Source organism: Halichoerus grypus, chromosome 1 (genome assembly GCF_964656455.1).
Source record: "Halichoerus grypus chromosome 1, mHalGry1.hap1.1, whole genome shotgun sequence".
Taxonomy (NCBI): domain Eukaryota; kingdom Metazoa; phylum Chordata; class Mammalia; order Carnivora; family Phocidae; genus Halichoerus; species Halichoerus grypus.
This window is the reverse complement of record NC_135712.1, coordinates 68,422,989-68,439,195: the sequence shown is the minus strand read 5'-3', so window position 1 is coordinate 68,439,195 and position 16,207 is coordinate 68,422,989. Positions and strand designations below refer to the sequence as shown.

Below are 16,207 nucleotides of genomic sequence, written 5' to 3'. Positions count from 1 at the left end.
GGCAGGGGGGTGCAGAGGCTGTCTGAGAAGGGGGTAACAGTAGTGTTTCGTTTTGCTTCCAAGGTTCTAAAAGTTACACGATCAGGGTTGCTACAAAAGTACTATGTTTTTAACCCAATTTAACAGGCAGGAGATTAAGCTGGGGTTCAGGCCCGGGTCTGCCATTAACTAACGGGCTTTGTGACTCTGAGCAAGTCACTTTGTTTCTTTTAAACGTGTCCATGAAGGCAGAGGGATAGATGACCTGTACAGTTCCTTTCTTCCCCGAGCTTCTGTTTCCAAGGTCCAAACTCACCCCTACTCAGCTCTGGCCTGTGGCCACCCCCGCAGCTACCACACACAGATCTAATCTACCGGCAAATCTACCAGCTACCACACACAGATCTAATCTACCGGCAAATCTACCAGCTACCACACACAGATCTAATCTACCGGCAAATCTACCAGCTACCACACACAGATCTAATCTACCGGCAAATCACCGTTTGCAGTTTCCCGATTTCTGTGACCGATCCCTGGGCCCTGCGCCTCTAGAACTGAGGAGATGCCTTGCGGCTGCCATGCTCCCAGCATCCTCAGAGCACTTCTGGGCCTCTCTGCAATCGGCCCGTGTGCAGCACGAGACTCGTGGGCTGCTGTCGCTTATGAAATGCATTTGCTTTTCCAGATGATCGGCAACTTTAAAAAGAGGGTCTCTCAAGGGAGGTTTTTAAGCTATGGAGTATCAATTCAAAATATTAGGTAAAATACTGCCATCGTGATTTTGCCCCGTGAACCCAGGTTGAGTTTTCCAGCAAAGTGGATTTCACAGCCTTTGGTCATAGGCAATAGCTGGAAGCCAGTCACTCATTTGAGGAACTTCTCATTTAGAGGAAAACCTGCAACCTCAACTCCTCGCACTTTATCAGTTTGTTCCGAAAAGCCAGCACGTTGGTACTGTGTTGAACGCCGCTCAGAAGAGGACGGAGCAGTGTTTCTGGGGGGAAGCAGGAAAATCCCCTGCTGGACCTTGCCCACCGGTGCCTGTCTCCCCCCCACCCTAGGTCCCCCCCTCTGCCCACCACAGGAACTGAACTAGGAACAAAAGCTATTTTCAGACCTAGTCCTGGGCTTGGGTTATTCTGAACACTCGGGGGGAAACCACAATTTGCACTTAAAATTTGAAAGTGGAGATGGCATTTTTCCCATATTGGAGTGACCAGCGAGTCCTTGAGAAGAATCAGGATGCCTCTACCTAGGATTCACATGGCAATTCTGACCCACTGCACTGTTGAGGTGGGGTGTGACTGAGTCTCAGGACCGCTTCGCTGATAAAGTCAAGTTTAGATTTCTGATACATCCTCTCCAAGCCCTGGTAACTGGAAGTACCATTATGTACTCTTCTCATTTGTTCAGGGGTTAGAAAGTGTTTTGTTACTAGATAGGATGTAACATGAATCTCTCCCTATAAAGAACCATTTTAGGGCCCTTAGCCCCACTGAGACAAAGGGGAGAGTAGCAGAAGTGCTGAGGGATCTCCCCATCACATTTTCTGTTGCTTTTAGTAGAATGCATTTAATGGGCTGGATCTCCAGCAGGTGGTTCATCAGCTCTGGCGCCACAGCTAAATCTAACGAGCTGTCACAACTGCATTCTGGACACTCAGCCTTGGGTGGACCATCTTGATGGTTTTTAACAATTTGTCAAGCAAAGAATCAGTTCCTTGTGGGAACTGATAGGATGTTTATTAGTCCTGACACTGCTGAGTCTCCACATTTCCAGATGTCTGGTTATCTCTTCAGTGCCAAACCCAGTGATCTGTGGGTCCTTAACACTCTAGGAAGCATGTTGTCCATTTTCTTGCATGGGAGTGCCAGGCAGTAACCCAGACGGGGACCCATCACATGTCTCCTCTGCTCCAGACACTCTTTCATGCAGAATCATTGCATCACGGCAGGGGCTGAGCCCTCACCAATGCACCAGTGGTAGGGGCTGGGCCCTCACCAATGCACCTTCAAGTGCCGAACCTTCTCTGACTACAGCCCTTACACCTAGTAGCTTGCTAAGTGCTCTCAAGATGTAGGCGTCAGGATTACCAAATTCTGATAAACCAGATGAGGCTCTAGGGAAGTCTATTCTCAGAAGGCTCCTGCAGCCAGGCTGCCCCACACTTGTTATAGGTATCATCTGTAGGCATCCTTTGACTTTCCCCTTAGTTGGGCCCTCACTGTCTCTAAGCTGACCCTTCCTTATCAATCAGTGAAACAAAATTTTGGCCATGACCCACTGATTTGACTATATGGCTGAAAAACTATTAAGTTAGATCCTGAAATCTCCAGGCTTCTTCACACATTTCCCTGTCCCCATTTGGCACATTGCCATTACCAGCCCACCTTGTATCTTAGATCACATTAGCTTGTTACTAAAATTCTTCATTTAAAACAGTCAGCCCTGGGATGTTCCAGCAGCATTTTCTGCCTTTAGAATTTTTACGTAGAAGAGCATCTCGCAACTCAATTTCACTTCGACTTCCCTGTCTCCAGCCTGGACATGTCTAGAAATTCATAGTGATGTTTTGATGGAGAGTATCTACAAGGATGGGTTTGTAGTATTCAATTCAATAAGCATTTATTGAGCGGCCCAGCACGCCTACCCTAAACAGTAAATAGACGCACAGGGACCAGCACAGTGCAGGCGGCCGCTTCTGTACCATTAGCTGGAAATTATTCGGCAGACATCCATCATGTTAAACAAGATACTTCTTCACTGCCACCTCATTACTCAGGCTCACTTCACTGGAATTCTGTAACTCTGTATTTCTTTGAAGTATGGTTACAAAGTCCCACCGCTTCATAATACACATACAGGCAAAACACTCTCTACAGTGCCCAGAAGGGCAGGAGCATATTTTTGGACAAGAAGAGAAAGGGGCTCAGAGCGCAATCAAACAAAGCAAGCACAACCATCTGCCTTCACAGCAATAAGATTTTTGCATGGGACAGGTACAGTTAGAACTTAACTATGCAGAACCATTGAGGGTTAAACCAAAGCAATTTGGGAGAAAGTGATTAATGCTATTTCCTGAAGCACCCTTGCTGGTTTTGTCAGCATTTAGTGAAGAACTAGCAATATTAGACTGATTCCTCATCATAGGAGGATTTACAATGCAAGGAAGCAACCCCAGATCCTCTGCTGTAGAGAAAAGGGGCCGGGCATTGGTCTTCTGCCCTCAATCCTGTCCTTTTAGCAAGAATTTGGATGAAGCCATAGAAGGTATGTTTATCTGATAATGCTGGGAGATGCAGCTGACATACTGGACAAAAAAATAATTTATATTCAAAATATGCTAGAATGCTGGGATGGAACTAAACAGGAGAAAATCTAATAGATACAAAGTACGCCAACACTCAGGTTATTAAACGAGCTGTGCAACCAGGGCAGCCAGTGAAAGCAGGCATGGAGAGCTTATGAGCCAACACTGAATACCACTACTAGACACATGTACCAGGGAGGAAACTAGGCAGAGTAGCCCTGGAACAAGAAGCTGAATGTGTATTAGTTAATCACATCTGTAGGATCAGGTACCATTCTGGAGGCCCCACTTTATTTCGATCATTCCACACTGAAGGAAATCCAGAGGAAGGCAGCCAGGATACGGTAGGGCATGAAAATACATTAATATAAGGAACAGCTGGAGAAACTGAGGACTTCTAGACAGAAGATTAGGAGAGAAGACAAGACAACCATCTTCAAATATCTCAAGCCCAGGAGTTGCCACTAGCCCAAGATGGTACAACTTGAGGATTAAAATGAATACCTGACAGTAATGGATTATAATCCATTAACTAGTAAAATAACCCATGAGCCAATGCTAACAATAAATATCTAAGCCTTAGATCCTAAGGGCTAGCAAATGGAAAGAGGAGTAGAGTTGCTCTGTTTATAGACAGGTAAGTTGAAGCTACCTGCCTTTAGGTGTAGTATGGACAAGAATCTGCTGTCAGTTAGCCACTGAAGGAAGACGGCAGAACTCTACTCAAGAAGTAGATCCTCACAGGTTGTGAAATAATTGTGTACTCTTATTCAGAGCGTCTAAACTTTCGTTTTCCCTCCAATAGTCGTGGGAAATTAACCCTTACTGAATGTCTAACAGGTGGCAAGTAAATGTGCTTGTCTTACAGATAGGGAAATTAAGGCGCAGTAACTCACACAACAGGACACAGAGGGTAACCACCAGAGCTGGGATTTGAACCTGAGTGTGCCCAAACTCCTTCCACCCCACCACAGCACACAAAATACACACAAGGTGATTGGAGAGGTACCCGAGGGCCCCGAAGCTGTGATTCTTTAATGCTTACATTTTCCTCATCTACCCAGCATAGCCCTGCCACTGTTCTCTTCTTCTGGATTAGAAGACGAAGACTGGGGTCTTTTCTAGAACCCATTGTGAAGATGACCCTGATCCCTGCGGAGGGACTCTGCCCTATTCCCTCCCCACAGCTGCCCCTCTTTGCCCTTCTCTTGAATGTGGTTCGGTTTCCCTGAATCAGTCCATTTTTGTTATCTTGCTCTTCTTCAGAGTCTGTTCACCTGACCACTTGGAAAGCAACAGAGACCAGTCTCCTGGTTTTCTGGTACAGTTAGGGGAAAATTTAACACTGTTGATACATCTCTGAACTCAAAGATACCACTTACTGGTTTGCCTGAGGAAGGGGAGTGTAGGTGAAGGAGGGCACATGGCTGTCCTGTTATTACTGTTCTGTGTCAGAAGAGTAAGAACATTCTAAATTATAGTACGTGGTCACAGATAGGCCCTCTGTTTTATTCTGAAAGTGTGACTACTTCTAGGTGATTCTTCAGGGTTCCTGTATAGAACACAGAATCTCCCATCATCCCCAGACCCACTACCCATGTTTCCCAGGGCCTGAGAAGGGAGTTGGGGGTTCGTGTTCCCAAACAAGCCAGGTTCTCCAGCTGACTATTGCTTTCTGCTTGGAGGTAAGGAAACTTCGAGGCTTCTTGAGCATATTTAAAAATACAATGTTTGTGTATCTGGCTGCTTTCCAACCAGCTGTTTTAGCTGCCTCCTGATACTGGAATTTCCTGAGATCAGGGACTGTGTTCCCTCTGTTCATTGATCCCACAAGCCTTTCCTGAGCATCTGTGTGTGCTGCGGGCCAGGGACAGCAGTGAAGCAGACAGACAACCTTGCCCTCATCAAGGCTTAACAGCCTGGCTAGAGAGACACACATCGAACGAGAATTACACAAATAAGGATTCACATTCAACAAATAACCCACATCTCTCTACAGTATCCAGCACAGAGCTTGGCACGTGGTGGGTGCTTTTTCAAGAATATGTGATTAATGTTTTTGTGGAATGTGCAGAAAGACTGACCAGCTGAGTTCATCCTAGCATTGGGAGTACAACGCCTTGACCTTTGGAGTGAGAGAAAAAACATGACAGTGAAGCAGAATGATCTGGGTGCTAGTTCCTGCTTTTCCACGAACTACTAGAATTTTCCTGGGTGAGTTACTCAATCTTTCTAGGCCTCAGTTTCCTTATTTATGGAATAATATGTAAGTCACCAGGATTCTTCATGAATTGTGACATGCCTGCCATCGGAAGTGTTCTAATTTGGCCTCACTTACCTTGCCAGAAGACAAGGAACGGCTGGAGCCGAAGACAAGACAAATGGCTCTGGCACCGGGGGCTGTGTTAAGTCAGGGCTGTGGGAAGATGCAGTAGCAGCTGGAAGGGATGGGTCCCCTGGACCGTGAAACTAAGAGCCTCTCTCTGAACGTGGGAAATGTTGCATTGTGCTTCCCACCCACTGACTGTTTAAAAAGAAACACTCATTCATAGGATATTCTAGGTTACATTTCTAAACAACAGATCAGAGGAGAAAGGAAAGTACAGGAATAGTTTTCTTTGTATGTTTTTACAAGTGGAAAAAAACAATTTTCCATCCACTCTGATAGTCAAAAATGGCTTAGAAACTTGAAGGCAGGATGTCAGACAGAATTACCTTGAGTGTTCTTGAATACTAGTCTAGAGCGTGACTTAGCACCGTGATCTTGGAAGGTCTGGGGCACAGTCTTTTTTTTTTTTTTATCCCAGTAAGAAAAAAAAAATTAGGAAAAATCCTAATGAATTCAGATCATCTTCAAAAAAACCCCATAACATAGAAAACAAAAATGAAGCAAGGACACAGTCTGTTGCCTAAGGCTGAAGGACTAGACCAACACCAACTAGGTCTTGATAGACTAGGGCCAAATCATCTTTGGAATTCCATCCCTTCATTCATAAAATCACTAACATGCAGCAAAAGATCATCTCATACTCGTTGACCCTGAGGTAAGCAAATGAGAGTAGAGCTGGAGACAAAAATCTTCCCATTCCTGCCAAATTTAGACAGCTGAATTCTTCCCCTGGCTTGAACAAATACACTGGGTCTTCGCTACTCCTTTCTTGTACTCTCCTTCAGAACTCCTACCTTCTGCTTACTTGCTCCAAAATATAATAGACCAAGTGACCAGGCTTTCTCGAAAAGACTACTACATCCCTCCAAGCTGCTTCCCACACCACTTCTTGGTCCTCTGCCCCTCAGGAACTGAACCCCGATACTCTGGCCAGAGGAAGGCATCCTTTCCACTGGAGCCCCTTCAGAGAAGAGGCCCCTACCAACCAGCATCTCTGTGGCCATTTGCCAAATCATTGGTCTTGGTCTAACTTTAGATGAGCCTATTCAATCATTATAAATATGAGCCAGTCACAGCCACTAAGGTCTCAGGAAACCATCCCAGCCTCAGCCCCTGAGGTCCAGCTTCCCAGGAGGCAGAGCCACCCAAGCAGCCCAGGCGGGGTATCTCCGGAGGACAGGAGACCCAGACCCTCTCATCCTTCACCCTTGCCACACCCTCATCACTTCTGCTAAACTCCCACGACAGGAGAGGTCTGGCTGGTCACCTGGTCTTCTATCCACCCAGACAACATCTCCGCACTGTGACACACCTCCTCCAGCCCTGCTCTTTCCACTTTGGCTGGCACAAAGAGACAACTGACTCCTGAGGTTGGGTTCCATAGTGGGAGAAATTCCTCTGGGGCTAATTCTCCAGGGGTGGTGAAGCCAACAAGAAGTCTTAGGGGAAGGAAGGTTGGGACACTGTCCTACCTTGTCACTGTCCACTGTATTCTGAGAGGTCCTGGAGGCGATGGAGATGGTGTCTGGCTGGCTGCTCCCATCCCCCTGGCTGTCAACATCCTCCACTCCATCCCTGCAGGCAGAAGAGAAAAAAAAAAACAGGGGTGGGGGTGGGGGGAACCACTGTGGGTTTAGAGCACACAAGGATTTCCAGCTGGTCTGGCAGAGCAGAGCCTCAGTACTTTCTAGCAGGGATTTGTCTAAAATTATCCCACTAAAGAGAGCAGCCCTATGTGATTTTCAAAGATGTCACCTCTTGTACTTAAAAAGCACACAATCCCTATGCTGATAACTGAGCATGAAATGGCCCCTCCATAACTCCTCTGGCCCACGGTGCAGAGGAGGTGATGATTTATTTATTTATTTACTGGGAATGGGTCTACAATAGGCAGTTAGAAGAGGTCCACCCTACTTAGAACCTAGGCGTCTACCCAGCTGACTGGGTGATCCCCAACAATCCCAGAGTTCAAGGTATTCGAATAGTTTTTCTGCATGCTGAGGGAGGATGGGGGTTAGTTTATAGCTGGCCTATAAAGAAAACAGGACTGAGAAGAATATTTTTTTTTTGACTTGTATTTCTTCTGTTCAAGAAAATAACGTGAGATATTTCCTCCAGGTGAGATTATCTTTGGGAAGTTGCTGATGTTGGATGCTCAACGTCTGGGTATGGAGGAAGAGAGCATTTCCTTCATTTTGGTGGGTCTTGTGGATCTCGTGCCTGTTTATGATGACTTCATATCAACACAGAAGGCCAAGGCCCCATCTCAAAGACCCCAGATTGCACAGCAGCTTTCTGAGTCATCTGTGCTCCTGAGCATCTGGTGAAGTAATCTCCTGAGTGCGCTCCTGACATCTGGAGCCCTTCCTGGGTCGCTGGACCATATAGCTGTCCCACTCACATGTCCCTTCAATTCTCTAGTGTGAGAATTAGGTCTCAATCCTGCACTGAACCCATAGCCAGGGCCAAGGGAGATTAGGTGCCTGGGAACTGGTGAAGGCTGAATGGTCCATGTCAGGAAAAACTGAAGGAGATGTGGGCCAGGACTTGGATAAATGAGCACCAAGAGTGTCAGCTCTTCCCATGGAGGCTTATGAAAGTCTCACCCTGATGCTGTTTCTGGAGAGGTAATGGCATTGGGAACTTGCTGCCCGAGGATGACACCACGTGGGCAAAATGCCCCATGTACAAAGTCACCTCACAGAGTCTCAACAATTACAGTCTGGTGTACGTGGACATGTGTGTGCAGGTGGGCATGCATGTGATACACAGGTATATACACAGTATCTCCTAGTCTTACAGAGGGTCTTCTCCTACCTAGAATGCTTCTAGGTCAACTGCCTTCTTACCACCACTTGCGGGGGTGGGAAATGCCAACTTATTTTAATAATATAAGCCACACATTCGTAGGCAGGAAGATCTGCTGTAAAACGAAATTATGTGATGCATTTCAAAACCAAGAATAAAGGACTCTTAGATCATCTGCTGTTTTAGATATCTGGGCCGCTGCTCCCCACCATTTGCCTACAGTTGAGGGTTGGCTGTACTTTGTGCTTCCCACCCTTCTGGCCCATTGCGGGCCCTTCTGGCCCACTGCAGATAAAGCCAGGTCTGGGGAATGTGGGGAGCCCATCCAGGAGCGGGGGTGCTCTCCAAGCCAATTCACTCCTCTGTAAACTCTGTCCCCGCCTCCTGGGAGCCGAGCTAATGAAATGACAGACAGCCTTACTATTCTCTGCAGACTCTGCCCAGGGTTTTCACTCTCTTATTTCAGGACAATGACAGAAAAACGGTGGGAGGCATGTCCAAGAAAGGTCCATCTCATGTTCTATAGATGTCCAGACTCTACTACTGAGGGAAAAAGGGGCTCTATCACAGAGACACTTGAGCCAACCTCACCTGAATATCCATTCTTTCCTGCATGCTGTTGGACATTGAGTTCTTAGAACATTTCCACTCTATCTCCTTTATTAGAGTAGGGGCTTCCTGCAGCAGGGTGGGTCCCTGGTGCTAAACTAAGCCTGCCCCTTCCCTGGACTCTGGACATGGGTAACTGAAATCAAAATAACCCCTCCTCCAATACAGCTCTAATTTGTCCTTCCAGCACTGAGAGGTGACCTTATCCTGGCCACGCAGGTCTTGGGGCTTCTGGCCTGTGGAGGTATCTCTCCCTACCTTAGTCACACTCTTCTTCTGGCTATCACCTCCCTTTGTACTAATGCTGCTACTCTGCAGGTCCTCAGGTCCATGTATCCTGGTTGGCACCAGAAGGTCAACTAGATCTTTGGGATTTAGTCCATTCATGAATAGTGGAGGAAAGGCGAGCCTATTACCACCAGCGACCATCACCCCCAGAACTTTGTTTTTTTCCCAAGGTTAACATGATGTTTTTTATATGCTTTCATTTGAAGTGCCCTCTAAGAGAGTCATTGTAGGTGACTGTCACATGGAGATTTGAGAAACAGTTAGGAAGCCTTCCATCGGTGTAGGGCAACTGGGATTCGGAAGGGCCCAGAGAGGTGAAGATACAAAAAATCAGTCCCCTTCTGCCCAATCACCTTGCTTATCTCAGATAACTGAAGGTGAGGACTCGGGGGTTACAGAAGAGCTGCAGTGATAACCCCACCACCCCATCCCCCTGCCATTACCATATACAAAACTCCTTTACTGTCTCATCAGTCCACTCATGGCCTACCTCCCTCTCAAAGCCTTCCCTGGACATTCCTCTCTAGTGCTCATCTAAAGTCCCCTCTCAATGAATTTTTACAGCATTTACTGTCCCCATGGGTGGCACTGGTTCTTCTAGTCTAACTGTTCCAAGTGTGAGATACAACTGTTAGATGGTTCTAGAGGGCAGGGGCTCATCGTGCACTTCCCCTTCTCAGAGCACCTAGCAGCGTCTGTGAAATAAGAGGAGCTCGATGGAGCCCTGCTGAATGTAACTAGCAGGAATGGTGAGATGCTCAGAGAGGAGATTCCTCATCTTAGACAGGGCTTCATAGAGAGGGGTGCCAACTGCCGAGTGCACCGCTCCTGTGGGAGCAGAGGGCGACCCCACTCCCGCTCCTGGAGCACATGAGGCAGTGCTTGGGGGGGAGAGATGCTGGTTACCTCTTACTATTGTTCCTCTGTTTGGCTGGTGTTTTGGGGAGCTGAATTGGCTCCTTTAAAGCTCCTTTCAGGTGAATGATCCTTTCTTGAATCACCTCTCGAATGTTCTTGATCCACTCTTGCTTGGTTTCTATGTTGGAGGCCTGGGGTGCCACAGAAAGAAAGAGTAAACACCCCATCTCCCTTTGCCCTGCCAAAACAGTTCTCAATCCTCCTCCTGCAGGCTTAACCCATTATTTTCAAGGACACCAAATGTTTGAGGAGCTCATTTCTCATTTTACACGCATGACTCTTCGATCCCAGGGACACACTCCTTCAACTCCTAGAATGGGGCTAAGACCTCAATACTCAATGTAGACTTGTACAGAAGTGATTTTCAAAGTATTTAATACTCTGTGTGGCACTGACCAATACTGACATCTGCCCTGGGGCACCTGGGTGGCTTAGTTGGTTGAGTGTCTGTCTGCCTTTGGCTCGGGTCATGATTCCGGGGTCCTGGGATCAAGCCCCGTGTCAGGATCCCTGCTCAGCGGGAGTCTGCTTCTCTCTCTCCTTCTGCCCCTCCCCGCTGCTTATGCTCTCTCTCTCTCAAATAAATAAGTAAATAAGTAAGTAAGTAAGTAAGTAAATAAATATCTTTAAAAAAATATTGCCATCTGCCTTGGGGCTGGAGCATATGTCGAGGTCCCCTGCTGGGTCAGGGATGAACACATCAATTGCTAGATGCTGGGGAGGTCTGGGGAGTACTGGGAGGGGTAGCAAGGGATATCTGAAGGCAGTGGCTATTTACCAAGTGGTACAGATCCATGTCAGCACGTTCAACTCCTGGTATGGCTACATACATAGGTTTGTGCTGCCTCAAAGTCAGGGCTGGGTTTTTAGCCTTGTAAACACGTTCATTGAAGGCACTTCTGCCACTTCATGAACATCCCGTTTGTCTTTGTGGAATTGTTTTCAGGTAATTCTGTCTCATGGCAGGTAAAGCTAGGCTGGCAATTCAGAGGGAACAAGTGTGAAGCATTTGTCAGGGTCGGACCATCTCTTCCTTGGTGGCAGCCACCCCAATAAGCAAATGATTGGTGGGAGCCCCATCTGCAGGACCCCTTCCCGGTTAGATGCATGTTACCACAAGCCCCAAACCCCAGGCTGCATGTGCTCTGGAGAGCTGGAATGACTCCTTAAGGCTGTCATCTAGTGAAAGGCCCTTTCTTAGCACTCCGTTCAATCAACATAGTCACCACGTTAGTGTGATTTACTAGAGCTCTAGAATGTAAGTTTCTGGAGGATGAGGTCCATCTCTCATGCATAGCTAGAAGCAGCACTGAGCAGAATACCTTCTGTGCAGAAGGTGCTCAAGAAAAAGTATTGAATGAATGTGGAGCAAATCAAGGTAGCTTTTGCCAAAAGGTCAGTTGTCCTTGCCCTTGAAGAGGACATATGGACAGAACATATTTAAGTGGGCCCTGCTGAGACAGCCCAGCAGGCTACTCCCTGCCTCCCTCCCTCTAGGTACACATGAGGGGAGGGACTTAGGAGACCACTGGTCTTTGAGATTTCTTTTTTTTTTTTTAACATTTAATTTATTTATTTGTCAGAGAGAGCACAAGCAGAGGGAGAAGCAAGCAGAGGAAGAGGGAAAAGGGGGCTCCCCACTGAGCAGGGAGCCGGATGTGGGACTCGATCCCAGGACGCTGGGATCGTGACCTGAGCAGAAGGCAGACGCTTAACCGACTGAGCCACCCAGGCGCCCCTGGTCTTTGAGATTTCAAGTCTACTTCCATGAAAGAACTTGCTTTTTAATACCCATGGGATACTGCCCTCCCCATGGAGTCTCCAGGCCCCAGCTTTCAGGAAGAACATGCTGCAGCCCTCTGCCCTCCTCCTGCTACCCGCAACCCTGGGCAAGTGCCCAGCGGAGAGCAGTACTTACTTTCAGCACTGTTTTATTGTCTGAGGAGGGGGTGCGCCCAGACCACAAGGCGAATTTGCAGGGATCACCTTCTACGTGCTCGGTCACACCCAGCTCTGAGGTCTGTAGACAGGAAATGCCTGTGAGAGGCGGGGAAGGGGAGGGCAGTGGGGAACTTAGGGCTGGGGTGGGAAAGGGAAAGGCAACAAAGAGGAGAGGACCGAGGGAGGGGCTTCTGTCAATCAAACTTCAATAGACTGGATGCTTGTTCAGCTACCCGGATGAAAGGACCTGCAGGTGCCTGCCAGATTAGCAGGTGGCAGGGAGGGAGGGTGAAGAGGGAGGCACTAAAAGCAGACAGCAAGAAGACCGGTGAACTCTAAGATGCAGAAGTGGGAGTCGAGGGGGGGCAGCTTTCCAAATAGGAGGCATTTTCATTTGTCCAGGACGGTTTTGGTGTGGTGCCAGGGGAGAGATGAGCTGAGTGTTCAAGAGCCCTTTCTGCCCGAGGGCTCTATGACAACAGGGGGACTTGTCTTACCCCACCTGCCCCACCTACCAGTAGCTTGTTCTTGTAAACATATTTCGTGTGTCCTGAAGAGTCTTTGATCTCCTTGCTAAAAACCAAGGAGATTTCAAAGAGGAACAGGTGCCGCTCCCGCCCCTTCCGGATCAGCGACTTTGGGTCCCACACTTGGAAGGCATCCTGGAGAATCAGCTCTCCCTGCACATCCAGGTTCTCGTCAAACCCTGAAAGACACCCGTTCCCACCCCATGGAGTTTCTCTGGTGCCACGTGGGTGCCACATTCCACTCCCCGCTTGGAAAGGCTTCCCTGACCATGAGCCCCCCATTCCCACAACGTTGGCTCTCTGGGCTGATTCCCGAGACTCCTCAATACTTGAGGAGACAGTTCTAGGGAACAGTAAGCAGATCCCCCTTCCCACACCAGGTCTCCTACGCATAACCAGGATTAGTGGCATCTCCCCAGGGCCTGGGACCTCCTGCGAGGGCAAACCCTATGTCACCTTCTTCCTACAGTTCCCCACCAACTCAGAGCGCTGAGTGGGGCTGAGGACAAGCACTGCTGGATGGAGGAGTGCCCTTGACTCCACTTTATTTGTCCTTGCTTTATTTCTTAGATTCCATTCCTAGGACTCTTCCCTTTGACGGCTCCTGTACAGTGTGGTGCACACACCTTCAACAGTTACATTTATTCCACTTTAAATTTTAACAGAGGTTCTGAAACTTAGTATGTGTAAGAATCACACAGATTCCTACCGACCCCTGCCCCTCAAGAGACTGGGATTCGGTAGCTGTGGGGTGGAGCCCAGGAGTCTGCTCTCGGGACAAGCTCTCAGGTGTTGCTGTTGCTGGTCCGCAGACTGTACTCGGAGTAACTGGCTTCAGAATACAGGGCAGGGACAAGCTGGAGGAGAAGGTTTGCTTGCAGGGGAGAATACCCAGGGCTGGGGATGAGGATCAGGTGCAAACAGAAAAGGGTGGAGAAACCGTGGCAAGAGGAATAGGTTCAGACGGCCAGCGCTCAGTCTGGAGAAGGTCACCAGGGCTCCATTGCATGGAGAACTATGGCTTCCTCTGCTCAGGGTGACCCAGGAAGTGGTGAGACCAGACCAAGTCTTCTAGACGGAGGGTGGGGAGCGGGGGAGGGGAGGTGATGACGGGGGATGGAGCCCGGAGGAGAAAACACAGCCCACAGGTTTGCACAGTTGCAACAGAGTACATTTCTGTCCCACAACACCTGTTTGTCAGCCCAGACTGGGATGCTGCGTCTGAGCTCCTCTAACAGTCCTGCCCCGGCATGGCTGAACTGCACATCTGTTCTGCAGTGGTAAGAGCACTTTATTGGAGTCTCACTCTACCGGGTCTCTGGGCCCCAATAACATGGTTCCAGTGGACTACATGTGCTTGGGCAAAGTCCAACTTGGACCTGGTCCTACCTGGTCCTACCTGGAGGCAGGTATTGGTTGAGCTGGCCCCTGTGGAGCTCCTCTCATACCTCCTAAGGACCAATGTCCTAAGGACCTATATCCTCAACTTGCCACTTCTCCTCTCTTCCAGCCTTGCCCCTTGCCTGACTTCATACAAGTTCTAGACCACGATACAAGCTCCCTCGTCTTAGAAAAGGAGGAGGCTCCCCCGGGGAGGCTGGGAGGACAGACAGCTACCTTCCAGCATGCTGACATGCATGGCATCATTGGCTTTCTTTGGGACACTGAGCATCACCTCCAGGCCATCCTTGAGCTCCCCCTTCCCTTCTTCACAGCAAGTTAAAAGTTCCTGGGGGGAAAAAGTCCAGACACAATTAGAACCATTTGTCCCAGCTTCCCATCAAGGTGATTACAGACCAGCTTCATTCTCTATAATGGTTCCCTCTAAGCTATAAGGAAAGTGGGGTAGGATGTTATCTCCAAAGAATTCAACCACAATTTTTTCCCAGACTGAGCTTCCTCAGCTCAATCTAACCTAAGCTAACTCAATTCAACCCAACTCTCAAATGCCTGGCACTGTAAGTCAGTAACCTAGGGCATTCTCTGTCACTTGATTACTCTCCTGGAGAAGGAAGTACCCCTGGCAAAGCACACAAACAGAAGGTCAGTACTGTGGAATCACAAAGAGAAGGTGTGCAAAGAATGCGTAGCACTCATATATCCCTGCACGCCTATTGCTGGCACCATGTTTATTTACATACCTCTGCTGCCTAAATCCTGCCTTCCACCATACTGGGAGCAACCTGGGGTTATAGACATTATAGGTTTACAGCATCTCAGAGTTATAAAATATTTTTAGATCGTATAAATCAGGAGTTCCTAGCCTGGGACCAGTAGATGGGATTCTGGACTAGTCCTTTTTGAATCTTAAATCTAGACTCCAAGTCCAGTACTCCATCTGCCATGCCACCCATGTCCCCCATGACCTCCACCACACTAAGACTTCCCAGAGCATGCCTTCTCTTATTTCCTCGTTGAAGACTAGGTCATTATTATCTCCATAAAAGACATACAGTATCTGCTTGATGGAGAAAAGATAATTTTCAACTATCTTAAAAATTATAAGGACCATTTGAAATGATTTTCCCCAAGCCAGAGGAATGTTGGCTTTCATTTTTCCTATGAAGGTTATTGTAAATTTTGCTCATTTTGATACTGAGAAGGAAACAGTTAAGCAACAGATCTGCAGTCCATACTCTCTCCTTCTAGGGGGTAGGGGGAGGCAGGGGATGGGTGATGGGTAAGATGCACTTCCAGGAAAGAAAGAAGTTGACCAGATCAAATCTTGTAAACATGTTAATGTCAGACCTCCTGGCAAATAAACTAATGGTACTAGCTAGCAGGAGAGTCTTCATCTATGGAATGCTTCTAGTAGGATATATCTGGCCTAAGACTTCTTGTGGTAACAAAAACCTGAATCTATGGCTTTAGGGGTATGGTTCCCTGTAAAATATCACAGATGCTATGCCACTATCTGAGTAAAAAGTTAGTATATTTCATACCAAAATGGTTCTCTTTAGGGTAAATGATCTGATACAACATATGCCATGTAGAAGGTCTGTATGTTAGTCTGGGCCACAGCACATCCTGAGGCTCCAAGAAAGGACTTGGAGCTGTTGGTAGTCCTGGACTTCTCTGTGCTTTATCTCTGCCTTGGGATTATTTGTATCCTTGACATTAATAGTAAAGCTTTATACTTGGTAAGATATCTGATTAGTGAGTATCTGACATGAACATCCAATCCTTTGTGTCATCTCAGATACATTCCCATATGAAGAAGGGAGCTTTGAGTGTCCAAAGGAGAGGTGAACTACCTTGAGCATGTTTGGGAGGCAGAAGTGATCAGTTCTCAGCTCTGTCCTTGGCTCCAGCCAGTGTAACGGCGTCATTGTTCAGAAAGTTGCATTTATTTCTACCAACCTGAAGTTCTCTGATTCTTCCCATCCCTTTCCTAATTTTAACCCTCCCGACCTAGTTCTCATATATCCTCAAAGG

The 16,207-nt window shown here is 47.7% G+C and overlaps 1 protein-coding gene across 20 annotated transcripts in view; it reads right to left on the bottom strand.

Annotated features, from left to right (window-relative positions):
- The window catches only part of KALRN (kalirin RhoGEF kinase), a 642,588-nt gene that overhangs the window by 203,374 nt on the left and 423,007 nt on the right, over positions 1-16,207 (bottom strand). For all 20 annotated transcript variants that reach the window (XM_078066810.1, XM_078066838.1, XM_078066842.1 and 17 more), the window contains exons 29-33: positions 14,390-14,501; positions 12,761-12,951; positions 12,223-12,324; positions 10,293-10,435; positions 7,154-7,256 (exon numbers count right to left, since the gene is read on the bottom strand). In XM_078066810.1, the coding sequence (XP_077922936.1) occupies positions 7,154-7,256; positions 10,293-10,435; positions 12,223-12,324; positions 12,761-12,951; positions 14,390-14,501 (651 nt within the window). The remainder of the gene's footprint in view (positions 1-7,153; positions 7,257-10,292; positions 10,436-12,222; positions 12,325-12,760; positions 12,952-14,389; positions 14,502-16,207) is intronic.